At 39.9% G+C, this 14,525-nt stretch overlaps 1 protein-coding gene across 4 annotated transcripts in view; it reads left to right on the top strand.

The window, feature by feature from the left end:
- COL11A1 (collagen type XI alpha 1 chain) overlaps nucleotides 1-14,525 on the top strand; it is a 127,238-nt gene that overhangs the window by 76,938 nt on the left and 35,775 nt on the right. For all 4 annotated transcript variants that reach the window (XM_068140998.1, XM_068140999.1, XM_068141000.1 and 1 more), the window contains 6 exons: nucleotides 424-477; nucleotides 4,467-4,520; nucleotides 5,303-5,410; nucleotides 6,159-6,248; nucleotides 7,890-7,943; nucleotides 14,162-14,269. In XM_068140998.1, coding sequence (XP_067997099.1) covers nucleotides 424-477; nucleotides 4,467-4,520; nucleotides 5,303-5,410; nucleotides 6,159-6,248; nucleotides 7,890-7,943; nucleotides 14,162-14,269 — 468 coding nt within the window. The remainder of the gene's footprint in view (nucleotides 1-423; nucleotides 478-4,466; nucleotides 4,521-5,302; nucleotides 5,411-6,158; nucleotides 6,249-7,889; nucleotides 7,944-14,161; nucleotides 14,270-14,525) is intronic.

Below are 14,525 nucleotides of genomic sequence, written 5' to 3' on the forward strand. Positions count from 1 at the left end.
ACCAAACCACCCGTGATTTTTTTCACCCATGCTTTTATTTTTATTTCCAATGCCAAGACTTGAAATTTCATCACAGACTTCTGTAATGCTTAGATTTGTTTTGACCAAGTCATTAAGCAAAGAAAAATGGAAGGGAAATAGAGAATTTCCACTATTTCTGGATTTACAGTAAACTGCTTTGAATACACATGCATTTAACAACAGTCACGCTCCAAGCAATTGCTAACACGCATCAGGAAAATGCATTACTGAGCATATAGTTAGCTGAACTAGGCACAGGTAAGCCATACTGAAGACTCGTCTAGAAGAATCGGAGAGATGGGAGATTCTTACCCCTAAGTGCACATTTTGCATATTTATATTTTTTTTTCTGAATCAAGGATGGCTAAGAAATGTTTTGATTTCTGTATTTTACAATTGCAGGGACCACCTGGAAAAGATGGCCTGCCTGGGCACCCAGGACAGCGGGGTGAGACTGTAAGTAAATGTGCTGTACTGTGTCATCATTGTGTGAGCAAAGCTAAACAGAGACAATGGCAAAAAGGGGAAGAGGCTGAGACTAAGGGGTTATACAACTGTAGCTTCCTTATTGTTGGTAGTTTAGGTATAAGAAAGCTTTCTCTTGTTTCTGTGCCACAAGAATGAGGCTATTATTTTGTATGCCTGGTTAGTAACGTCACAATGCACTTAGACAATAGAAGTAAAAGAAATGAATACTTAGATCCCAATTTTAATAAAGATTTGTTAGGCAATTACTGTATGGTCCTTTTCTCACTCAATGCCATGGAACATAAATAATAACAGAGGTTGTTATTAATGGTAAGTAGCTGGGAAATGTAAAAGCCAATACCTTTGGAAAGTAGGCTGAGAAATTATTCAACTTGTGAAAAAATCCTTTAATTTTGAAACTATATCCTGTGTAATTCCACCAAGGATCATAATGAGTAGATTCTGGCAGAAAAATGTAAAAATGCATGCAACAGTTTTAATGGAATTATTAAAAGCAATCTCTTTACTTCTGTAGTGTGAATACCTTACTCTTATCCCACTGAAGTAACATGAAATTCTTACTTGCATTTTTCAGAGGTAGAGAAAGCCACAAATGAATTTAGAGATCCATTTTCTCAGCATGTAGAGTGTGTTTTGTGTTTCAACTTCACTGGAAATCTGTGCTGGAAGGAAGAGCACAGAGCTTGCAGTAACACATCATTATGAAAAATCTGTTTAATTCTGATGGTATCATAGCACTGCAATACCTTGCAATGATAGAGAAACATTATTGACTACTTCTTTGTTCTTGTTCTTTGCATTGATGCAGAGACTAGTCTTGTGTACCACAGGAACGAATTTGAATCACTGTTTGGAATGCAGGAAGCTCGACATTGTTCTTTTGTCTGATAAGAAAAAGCAGTTATTATTTTTCCTTTATTCTTACTTATTGAACACAAGCCAGTAATGTGCCATTATGGAAAAGAATGCTGATAGTATGCTGGGCTGTAGTAAGATGGTTGTTCCCTTCTTTTTAGCCCTGGTGAGGCCAGGAATATTGTGTGCAGTACAAGAGAGAAACATCTACTAGAAAGAGGCCAGCAAAGGGCCACTGAGGTCATTAAAGGACTGGAGCATGTCTCCCATGAGTAAAGACTGGTAGAGCTGGGACTATTTAGCCTAGAGAGAGAAGGCTCATGTTAATTTTTATTGAAGTATATAAATACCTGAAGTGAGGGCGGAACAAAGATGGAGCCAGGCTCTTCTCAGTGGTGCCCAGTGAGGGGACAAGAGGCAGTGAGTATAAACTAAAAACCAGGGGATTCTATCTGGACATCAGGAAACACTTTTGAACTGTGTGGGTGACGAAGCACTAGAAGAAATTACCCAGAGAGATGGCATAGTCTCTATCCTTGGAGATACTCAAAAGCCATCTGGCAACCAGTTTGCAGTGGCCCTGCTTGAGCAGGACAGTTTGACCAAATGACCTCCAGAGGTCCCTTTCAACCTCAACCATTCTATGATTTCTTTATTCCATTCATGATTATAAATTAAAGCAGCAAAATACAATGAAACTATGGACTCTGCTACTGTGGTATTTGGACCATGTCCCTTTGGGTTAAAACAGTAACATGGTTCTGTAATTCTGTATCTCAGCTGGGCTTATTAGAGTTAGGCAGATACACAGCTTGAGTAATACAGGAGCAAAAGCAGCTGTTCATTCACACTGTTATCTGCCCTGTGTATATGTACATTGGGGCAGAATTATTTCCAATCTATTTTTCTCCCATGGGTTCTGTTTATACATGTTTTCTTAGAAAAAACAGATTTTTTTCTTTTTAAAAACAGAAACTAGGCTTGTTGACCTTAAACCTGTTGTCAATAACTGCTTCCATTTCCTATTTTAAAAATTGTACAAATCAGAAAACTTTCATTGCACTCACTGGTAAATCAGGGTCTTAAGAATCCTGTTTCTTATTTATGCATGTATCTAATCAAAGTTCAGTGGTGCCATGTGGGCATTACAGCTATTAGAGAATTAGGCAAAGAGGCATATCCTCAAGATGAACAAATTAGACAGCCAGAGTCCCAGACTGCACTCTGGAACTTGCTTTGGGAATAACAAACGCATGTTGATATCAACTGAGGTAAGTGTTAGTGGAGAAAAGGCTACAGCTTTTTTCTCCTGTAAGCCATATGCACTTGGGAGAACTGCCATTGTTTGCTCAAATTCTAGATGTAGGATCATGCTAAAGAATGTGGAATGTAATTGGAGGAATAAGCTAGATAATGCAAACCAATATTAAGCTGGTTTCTCCTGAGAATGATTGGCAATTTCAGATTATCAGTCTCAGGTTGGCAGGAGGCATCAGCTGCAGCGGTTGTTAGATTCTCTGCTGTTATGCATGAAAGGATTCTGTTCCATCTACTAGAATTAATCAAGGACCTTTCTACTACAAAAAACTGAGTTTTATTAGAGTCTTTCACAGAAAATAAGGAAATGGAGTCCACTGAAGCACTTGAAATCACACGTATGAGACATTAATGTAAATTTTATAATACTAAATACTTCAGCTGAATCCACGGGATGTTCTTGAGTATTTGCTGCTCCAATCTCCTTTTCGTAACACTTTTTTATTTAGAAATCTGAATCTCTAGCAATAGATAAGCTGGTGACATAACAGAGAAAGCATAGTAGTAAAATCATCATTGGCATCAAGAACCTCTGAATATACTTCCAAGTGTCCATACATTCTGCAAACCTGAGAATAGTAGGTGTGCTCAAAGTACCTTCAGAAAATGGGTAATACTCAACATTTCTTTGTCTCTCCTTACAATAGGTTTCAGAGGCTTTGTGTAAAGGGCTGGACTCATGAATTATTCCATCTGTAGCAGTTCTGATTTCCAGTTCTTAGAGCAAAGGGCTATTTCTGTATTTGTTTTTAATCTGGATCATTTCAGAGGTCTGAGAGAGAGTGCCTAAACAGTTATGGGCCAAACTGAACAATGATAACATCTGGGTGGCAGCGAGAATCAGATTGAGGAAGGTAAAAAAAGTTTAAGCTGGATCTGATGGAATGGGGCAACTGTCAGTGAGACTGTGCCCAGAGAAATGCTAAGCAGGGCCCAGCAATTAGAAACACATGGCCCAGATGACACCTTTGTTTTTATACAGGTGAGCAGAATAGGAGGCAGATATAGGCTGTTAGGCAGGGGGTCCTGCTTAGAAAGCTGGATGTGATAGACCAGTGAATGCATTCTCCCAACTTTATGCAGCCATACACTTCCAATATTTAAAGAAATTATTTAGAACATTTCAAAGTGAGGTTGTCATTCAGTTTATTGACTAATTTTGGATGGAAGTCTGTAAAATTTGCCAGTGTTATGAAAAACTGTCCCCAAAGCGTTTCCTTTTTATTCTCTGATTCCCAGTTTTTGTCATCCTATCAATGTCTCTTTAACTTCTTTCTTCTGGTGGCCTTCATGCTGCCTTTTTACTGTTTGCAGATAACCTTCATCTTCCCTGAATATATTTCTTTTCACTTTCTTTATGTCTAACCTCCTCTTTATCTTTAATGCTCCCTCAAATTAATCCACCATTTGTGTCTTCTTTAAAAAAAGCATTTGTATGTCTGGCTTTATGACTCATATATATGTAAAAATGTATTCTGAGCTGTCTTTTAGCTGCATCACTTAAGCATTCAGACTCACCTAATCAAGTTCACCTAGAGAGATCTGTGAAACTGACTGGAATTTTTACTGCTGGGCCACCTGGGTGTGATTTGAACTCACAGAGATAAGAACGATTAATCAGTATTTCACTTCTAAGTTCACATAGGAAAAAAGAATTTCTCATTTCTATTTCTTGGAGAGAGCTAGTATGTGACATGCAAATTCTCTTTGCTCTTCAGCACAGATAGGAATTTTGCTTTTCTATATCTTGTCCTGGGTAATAGCATTCTGTAATTATTTCACAGGGTTTTCAAGGGAAAACTGGTCCTCCTGGTCCTGGTGGTGTTGTTGGCCCTCAGGTACATAATTTAATTTCACAGTTAATTTCCTAAATCCAATGTTATGATGACTAAGGCTGTTGCTTTTGCTGTATCAGAAAGACCATATCAGTGGCTATATTAACTTTTTTAACACATGATGCTTAACAGTTTTATAAAGGTGATTTCACAAAATATGCAAATGTTGGGATTATTTTTGTACTTCATTTTTTGGTGGGGTTATGAAGTTGATAGTTTACAGAAGTCAAGGCAGAGTTCTCTGACATTAGATAATTTAGGAGGAACAATACAGCATGTGACTTTCTTGTCAGAGGCCAGAGTTTAGATTGTGGAGAGATTCACTATCGAAATGTCATCCGATCTCATCTTACTTGTTACAACAAAATCCAACATTTAGATTTAAAAAGCTTTAAGTAATTCCCTCAGTAAAATTTTTTCTGCTGGTGCATATGAAGAGATACTTTCAATTCTCTTACCTTACAAATCATATTATTCAGAAAAACAACAGCCTCTGTAACCTCCTCCCACACATGGATATACACTATGTTTTAAACTTCATTGCTTAAGGAGCAAGGTCATGACTTCACTGTTTGGCAGCTTTACAGCTGTGTCTGTAAGCAGAATGCAATGCAAGATGTATTTTATAGAATAAATATATTTTGTAAGTCAGCTTTGCCTGGAAGGAAGGTGACAGATGTATGCTGAACAGTGGTAATATTGTTTCATAACAGCTGGATATTAAGAAGTCCACTCCCCATGACTTGAATTACCTCGGGGTGACTGAAGTTTTACTTTGTGCTTAGGGTCCTACTGGTGAGACTGGCCCAATCGGTGAAAGAGGTCATCCAGGTCCTCCTGGTCCACCAGGTGAACAAGGCCTCCCAGGTGCTGCAGGAAAAGAAGGCGCTAAGGTAAGATGTGGCTTTAGGGAACAAGTTGGAAGGGACAGATAAATTGCTGAGTCTCACATTTCAAATCATCATGCAGAATAAAAACAGAACATACACCATAAAATCACGACCGGCACATTTCGCGCAGGAGGATTTTGAAGATGGAAGATTCCAGGTTTAGACTTGTGTCTGCTTCCGTATAAATAATGAGAATTCTCTTGAGTCAATCGTTACTATTTTTGTAATAGAAAAAACCCAAACCAATTTACATATGCCAAACATCACTATGGAAATACATAGTAATGACATGGGCACACCAAGGGAAGAAAATCAGCATTTAAAGTAGGATGTATGGCAGAATTGCACTGACAAAATTTACCTCTTGGCTTGCTTTTTGAGGGGCACAAGAAAAATACTGCTTACCTGGTTAAAGTGTTATACTATTCAATCTTCCCTTTAAAATGGACATTCTGAATTTTGAATGAATTAATTTTAATGACTGTATCTTCACACACATTTTTACAGCTGCATTTTTCACTGTTCAGAGCCAACACTGTTTTGTCAGAGTTTTTTATAGATATAATCCTATTGACAAAACACTGTACTGAAAACCTTTAAGGGATTATTAGAGGGATAGGTGGGGGCACAATCTTTATTGTCATTACTATAACTTGATCGTGTATTTCCTTATCACCATTCATTTATTGACTAACACAAGCATTTCAAATATGATTTTTGTTTTAATATCAAAATGGAATATGTTTTCAAGGGTGATCCAGGCCCTCAAGGCATTCCTGGAAAAGATGGACCAGCAGGTCTTCGTGGTTTCCCTGGAGAGAGAGGCCTTCCAGGTGCTCAGGTATGATAAGCACTAGAACAAATGACATGATGCTTCTAACTGAAAAAAACAATCAGGTTTTGTCCAATGCTGAATGGGTCTCTGATGGGGAGTTGTCTCTTCTGGTTGTCCATCATCAGTGAGTCTCTGGAGAAGTGTCCTCGCTGGTTGTCCACCCTGATTGATTGTCTTTAGTCCCTGGATGACTGGTCTTCCTCATTCCTGGTCTTGGCCTCCCTGTTCCCAGTGCTGGTTAGAACTGGACTCCATCCTGTATGGAGGCAAAACTGGCCTTGGTGTGTAGCAACCAGGCAGGTTGAGTTAATGGTCAGGAACAATCCATAGCACACTGATATGATAGGTCCTTCCAACGGCGTGTGACTCTTGGGGTTTGGCCAGTGTCATGGGCACTATACCAATTGATGGCAGCTTCACTATTACAGATTGGTGCACCTGTAGCTGTAGCAATGAGTGCATTGGTTTGCCCTCTGGCCCACCTAATGTGTGAATAGCATCTACCATTGGTTCAGCTGGACAGAATGCCTTGATCCTGGGGCTACCGTAACTTCCCCATTTACAGTATAAACCACATGGGCTAAACGCTTGTCCCAATTTCCTTTAGAGAGGTTGGCATGTCTCTTAATGAGACCATTCATCCTTTCAACTATGCCATTTGCCTGGGGGTAGTATGGGGTATGGAACACCCACTTGACCACTTCACCTTGTGCCCAGTCTTGTACTACGACTGTGGTGAAATGCAACCCGTTATCACTCTGTATGTGTTCAGGCATTAGCAAAATGCTAAACCAATGTTTCAGAACCTCGATGGTCTGGACTCCTGTGGCACTACAGGTGGCTGTGGCAATGGTTAAGCCAGATACAACTTCTACACCAACCAGTATGTATTTCTTTCCATGTGATGATTTGAGGCAACCAACGTAATCAATCTGCCAGGTACTCCATAGAGTTTTATCCTGCCTGACATGTTGGGCTGGTGCTAGGTTTTGGTGATTGGCCTTGCCTGAGTGACCCCTTGTAATGTGAAGCCACTCAGCCAACCTTTCTCCATCTTTCCCCTCACTACTTACCACATGGATGCATGCCAGGTCATCCACCTGCTGGTTCCATTTCACAGCAAGGGTGTCTTGCTTGGAGCATCCTTGTTACATGAAGGCGAACTGGGCCTTGTCCTCCTCTCGCAGCAGGCCCATGAAATACCTGTCCTTGTCCATCATGGCCATCCAGGTGTGGGATGCAGCTTAAATGGCTGTTACCACAGAGGTCAGGCTTGGGACTGCTACGGTGAGAGGGGCTGTATTGTTGTTGAATTGTCAGTAATCAACTGTTAGTTGCCACTGTCCATTAGGCTTCTGCACTGCCCAAATTGGAGAATTGTAGGGAGAATGAGTCCAGCAAATGATTTGCCTCTGCTCCGGGTCTGCAATTACTTCTGAAATGCCTTGTCTGGCTGCCACTGGTAAGGGATACTGGTTAATGCAGGTGGTGATAGACTGGGGTAAAGCAGGAGCAATTTGCAAAGTGTTAATACAAACAGACTTTGCCCCTTTTGCCCCCATGCCATAGAAACTAAAAGACCACAGGGAACCACAGGCAAAGAGATAAACTGGGGTTTCAGTTGTTTTTTTCTTTTGCTTTTATTAGGGTCCAGCTGGTCTGAAAGGAGGGGAAGGCCCACAAGGCCCACCTGGCCCAATTGTAAGTAAGCATAATAATTTTATGGAAATATAAATAATGGCATAGAGTAACCTTTTTTTTTCTTTACATGCTATGATGTTTTCACCAACACAGCAGACAGGTGTATGTCATTCAAAGTGATAAATAATTGTTTTTCCCTAATTATCCATACTAAAAACATTTAAAGGAGGTGAATGTTGTGAATAGCTGAAGCCTTCTGCTCTCAGTAAGTATAAGAGGTACTTAGTGCTCAGTACTTGCCACTTGCATAGGAAGTATGCAAGGAGGTTCTACAAGGATGCACCGGTATTCAAAACACAGTACAGTTACTCCCAAATGTGAATTGTGTAGATTTTGACAGTCATCTCATCAGCTTACTTCTTTCATTCAGTGTATCTGAAGTAAAAATAAAAATAAAAAAACCGCACAAGCGTTCCTGTTAGACAAAAAAGTAGTGGAGAAGCTGAAATTCTGTGCCTTTCAACAACAAAGCTCTCTTATCTTTCTGCAATTCATATTGAGATTGCAATAGACTAAATGAGGGAAAAAGACCCTGACACAATCTCATGTATCGGTTCTTGCTTTTGGATTATTTCTACATTACTGGAAAAGATCTGCTGTAGCATGCTTCAGGGTTTGCTTCTTGCCTTATTAATACTTGGTACTTGAATTCTTTAGATGAATTCTTGAAGTCTTAATTACTTTAGGCTTCCCATCTTTAAACCAAGAACTTACATTTGTGATTTACAATTCTTCTTAGCCATGCACTACATACACATTCCCAAAAGGCACCAAAACAAGGTAGCTTGGAATGGAATGGAAGCTAGTAGAGAGTCAAAAGTGATACCATCCCACCTCATCTGAAGAACCTGAGCTGTTAGAAGAAAAGAGGAATCAAAATCAAGAAAGCATAGACCAGAACAGTCTCTTCAGTCTAAAGGTCATGTCTTGATTTTTTTGTTAAAGGAGGCCCTAAGGCTGGACAAATCTCTCAAGCGGATAGTTAGTTCAGGTGCAGTGAACCAAAACTCTTCTAAGCATGCACAAACCAGACAGCACAAGCATGCCTGACATTTAACACAGCCCACTTTTCCCAGACAGGATACCCACACAGTAGCCATGCCACTACTATCCTAGTTTCTTGTAAATACCATCCCATAAGGTGGTGAGGCAAAAGCAGACATCTTGGTCAGTGCTGGCAGTCCACATTCTGGAGTACACATGTCCGAGTTTCAGTTCAGATGAACTGAACTATGCTTTTCTAATTTGCATTGGATGTGCATACATTAGTGGGTTAGTTCAAAATGTCAGTGAGTGCCTCCAAATTCCCCATTTACTCTCCTTTGGTTCAAATCACGGAGCTCTCTTGAAGCTTATGAAAGGTATTAAAGTATTCCTTTTGTTGGAAATTCCAGGAGCACTTCTAATGCCTGCCAAGAAATGGAATTTCTGTGTGAGACCAGAATTAGCAGGTAGCAGTGTTCAGATATACACAGCCTATGGGTGTTAGGAGAGTAGGGCCAACTGCTCCTTCACTCTGTAAATCCATTCCTGTTGGGGCCATGCTTCCTGCTAAGGTAAGCAGAGTCACAGGAAGAATTCCCTAGGAAGCTCAGAAGTTTTTGTGTATTGTTTCCCAGTGTTTGAGAAACAGAGACAATGGTAGCAGGAATTGTGAGCAGACTGAAAAGAGAATCTGAACTATAAACTACCTTTTTTTTTTTTTTCCAATATAGCTTGAATTCACTGTATTGCAAGCAGGCCACTTGAGGAACAAACAGCACCAAGCTGCCAAGCTGCCCTGAGAGTATTCCAGAAGTCCTCACTAACATTCTTTTTCCATTTGATCTTTCATTACAAACTTGTTATATGGAAAGTGTTTTTCACTGAAAAACAGATGCATAGATGCTCCTAATACTGGGTGCCTGTGCATCTGCAAGGACCATAATTAAACCACCACAGCTTACTTGGCTTTTTCACAGTAGCTCACAGGAGACCATAAGCATCAAATAAACCTAAAATATTTTCCCATTTATTTTTAGGCAACAGAGAGTAGACACAGAAGTGTATTTATAATGGAGTCTTCACTTACTGTTTATAATAGGAAGGTATTTCATGCTACTGGATGCTTTTCCTTCAGTTCCTTGCCAGTTTATTCTTACTAGTATATATAGCCAATTATAAGCTTTGTTTGGCTAGTGCTCAGGCCTGTGACCATAGATAAGTGACTGCTCCAAATGCTGTGCATGACAATTACTGTGCTGAAGGAATCTGAACAAAATAGAGAGGGCCATGAATATACTCCAGAGCAACCAATTTTTATTGTGAGGTTTTTGTTTGGTTGTTTTGGATTTTTTTTACAGTTCTCTTTTATCTGCTATGTTTGTGTCTCCTATTTGTTTTCTTCCCTTCTCGTACTACTGTGTGGAATGGTGAATGTGGATGAGAGGAAGTTCTTTGGAATGTCAGGCAGTCATTTTTCATTACCTCATTTGGGAATAGGATGCCCAAACAGGAGTCAGAATAAGCCAGCTGCAGGCTACCCAATTACCAGTACTGAGCTATCTAGAGCTGTCTTTCCTCTGAAAATTATCACTTGTTGAGCATTTTGTTACCCATCAGTAAAATGTATTGTTACAAGGTGATGGATAGGACAGCTAGAATTGCATAACTTTTCACAGAAAATGAGATGAACCCAAGGGTACTAATGAGCATCCAGCCTGCAGAAGGGAAATACAAGACAAAGCATGCCCTTGCCATTCTGTAGAAAAGTTCTTAAACAGCTACACAGATTAACAAAAGGATTCCAGGCTGTGAGTACCACTGCAAGAACAAGGAATTCAAGGGAATAAGGAACAACAAAACAGAACAGAGTTAAAAAGCTGCCTAAAATGCTTTTCTGAGTTGTAACTACAGTTTAATATGTACTGCTTTGATCAAAGGCCTTTCTCACAGGGAAATGAGAAGATCCTTGAAAACAGAAGGTGTACTTCGTGTTCATAACTCATGCAAAATTTAATTATAGTAAATTAAAATGATGCAAAAATTATGTGTATTGACTGACACAGGAAAGATCTGAGTTATCTGGGACTTTTTGCCTCTCAACTCTTGCATCCTACTGATGAGATGACCTAAAATTGTTTATCTTATGAGAGCTGACAAGATCAAAGACCTTGGCAGTATGGCTGGAGGGAGTGAATTTCTCTTGTTGACTTCACTGAACTCTAAGGAACTAAAATAACAGAAATACAACTGAAATGTAGGCATCCACTCAGACTATAAAAAACCTCCCAACACCTGGCAGGATAATTCCCACAGAAACTTTTTTTTTTTTTTTGTCCAATGCTCATGCAAAATGAGATCTTGCTGAGGCAATATGCAAAATATCCAGAGCAACCCTTCAGCAACCCTGCCACAGTTATCTCAAGGGAAAACCACCTTATTATGGGATTAATACCAGTTATGATGATGGAATCAGGCCAGGCAAAGCATGTCATGAAAAAAAATAAACAACTTTGGGCCTTCATAGGTGAAAGCATCTTACAATTCCCATTTCCCAAAAGCCAGAAAGTTGGTATTGTGTAAACAGAGGTGGGGAAAATGCTGGTTAGAGCCTCTGGTTCCACCTATTCTTTATCCATTATGGATACCCACTTCCACTATACCAGCTGGAAAAGTGAAATTATCAGTCATTTTAAATTGTTACAAAATATCTTATAGATGCCAAGCTCAAAAGCTGGGGAAATACTCCTGTGCAGCAAACAAACCTTTAAGAATGCTCTACTGATACAAAAATTGTGAATTGTTTAAACGACAGAAAACAAAGATGCTGCAGAAGTGTGAAAATATACACATTTAGGGGGAAGAGTAAACTCTCTTTCCTTCTCAGTTTCCAGTGAGTCTACAAATGTCAAAGTTAACAGGGTTGCTATAGATGAAATAGTTTGTTCCATTGGACTTGAAAGCCCAACATTAGCTTATATGTAGAACATAATGCAACAGAATCTTCCATCATCTTTTTTCCCATGCTGCCCCTGTCTTTACGACACAGGGGGTATCATAGAATCACAGAATAATAGAATGGGTGGTCCATGCTGGAAGGGACCTCCAACGGTCATCCAGTCTGACCTCCCTGCAGTCAGCAGGGACATCCCCAACTAGATCAGGCTGCCCAGGGCTTAATCAAGTCTTGCCTTGAATATCTCCAAGGAAGGGGCCTCAACTACCTGGCTGGACAACCTGTTCCAGTGTTCCACCACCCTCATAGTGAAGAATTTCTTCCTGATATCCAATCTAAATCTGCCCTTCTCTAATTTAAATACATTCTCCCTCATCCTGCCACTGCAGGCCCTTATAAATAGTCTCTCCTTATCCTTCCTGTAGGCCCCCTTCAGGTACTGGAAAGCTGCTATCAAGTCTCCCTGGAGCCTCCTCTTCTCCAAGCTGAACAACCCCAGTTCCTTCAGCCTGCCCTCATAGCAGAGGTGGCTCAACCCCCTGATCATTTTCATGGCCTTTCTCTGGACCATCTCCATCAGGTCCATGTCCTTCTTGAGGATTCAAAATGTACAGCACCTTGAATAGTCAGGAAGTATGGGGGCTGGCAAAGCTGGATTCCCTGTCAAAGCTGTCAGCTGTCTGGTGCAATAAAGCACAAAGAAGCTCTACCATTCTCGAAGCTCTGCCTGTACCTAGGCAGAGCTTCTGTCTCCCTGCACATGCTAACTCTAAGAAGAAGCAGGCTAGGACCTCTGTGTCAACACACAGAAAGTTTGCCCCTGTGCTGTCATGAACAGATTTCAAAAATACAGAAGCATACTTAGTCTCCCTGTCATACTTTTGCTCCCTGTCATTTTTTTTCTGTGGTGTGCCTCCAAATAGGTGTCCCTTTCTTTGCTTGTAAGTTCCAGAGAACTTTGATGACTGTTTGAAAATTAATCCCAATTTACAGAAAGGTTTGAAAACCAGTACTTCCCGTTGTGGCTTTTGACTAAGTGATAAACATATATGGATAGACCAAAAAGTAACATTTTGATTCTGAAATTCCATTTGTTTGGAGCAGAAGTTCTAATCTACTGTTCTCTGTTCCTTTGCATCAGTTTAGAAAGGTTTTTTTTAAGTACCAGAACACCTTGTTCCCTTTCACCACAACTTAAAAGCATATGCTTAGAAATTGCAATAAATATGACAGAAAAAAAAAATTCAGCCTAGGTACCTTTTAGTTTGCAGAGCAGTGCAGATTTTTATGTGCCTAGTCATCCCCTCCATAATGTCTAGTTAGCTCCATCCAGCAGAAACTCTAAAAACACAGCTTGGATTGTGAAAGTTGTGGTGCTTGGCTCTGTGGCAGACTGGCATACTTAAAAGGAGAGTTGGCTGTTTATTGAACAACTGCTTATGGAACTTCAAAAGAAAAAAATGACAGGGGAGGTGTAAACAAAATTCTTGCCTGTGGGTGCTTTGGTGATTTCAGACAGAAAAGGACCCAACTTCCTTAAGACAATTAAAGGAATACCACAGTGACAATTACATGATTCATTTAAAAGTGAGGCTTACTGATGTGAGAGTAAAAATCATTCCCCTTTGCTATTACTCTCTTTTAAAATACATTGTAGAATACCCAGTTCCAGCACATCCAGCACTTGTTTTTCACCCTTTTATCTGCAATATTACATTGCTAATTTTTTCTATGCTCATCTAAAGATACCTGTACATCCAAAACTCCTCTGGGTGTGACACATCCAATTATTCATTATACTTCAATAGATGTTTCCACAGGTGAGTGGAAACGTAGAAACAAATGAATCATCTCAGCAATGTACGGAACAAACTTGACTGAAAATCAGGGCTGAGGTGTGGGTTGTTTCTGTATTTTAACACAGTGAATATTCTTTCATCACAATAATACATTAATGTGTTTTGGAAACACAGGGGGGAAAAAGTCCCTGAGACAGTCTGCAGCATACTCCTATTATGATACAAAAATAATACCACAAGGTCTATTCATTTAAAAAATATTAAAAAATAGTATGGAATAAGAACTGTTGAGTTCAGACCAGAGTACAAACTTCAGGTTCGTTCTTTCAACGTTTTTCTGTTTGTTACTTGCATACATGCTGAATGTGATTCCTTCTGCCTGCTGGAATCTCACTAATAGGTATCTTTGTTGACCTGGGTGATGAAAGGCAGTTATCAGGCCTAAATCAGAATTATCTTACGCTTTTTACATTTCTTTCCAGGGTTCACCAGGAGAACGAGGAGCAGCAGGCACTGCTGGCCCAATTGGTCTACCAGGTCGTCCTGGACCTCAGGGTCCTCCAGGCCCTGCAGGAGAGAAGGGTGCTCCTGTAAGTAATCACAGGGTCACATAAAACCATCACGGCACAAAATCCTCAATTCAAAATGCTAGCGTTTCCCACCCTAGCATTTACCTTTTAAACATATGCTCAGAATACCTGACCTTTTATATATACCATTAAGTAAATTTATTATCATAGCCTCTAACACACAAGAAGGGTTGAACACATTCTTGTCACAGCAGGGAATGAATGCAATAGAGAAGTCTGTCAGATGAGTCTTTCATTCAGACTTTTCACTCAGCCC

This window comes from Melanerpes formicivorus, unplaced genomic scaffold, assembly GCF_026170545.1.
Source record: "Melanerpes formicivorus ecotype bairdi unplaced genomic scaffold, bMelFor1.0.p_v2 SCAF_7, whole genome shotgun sequence".
NCBI lineage: Eukaryota > Metazoa > Chordata > Aves > Piciformes > Picidae > Melanerpes > Melanerpes formicivorus.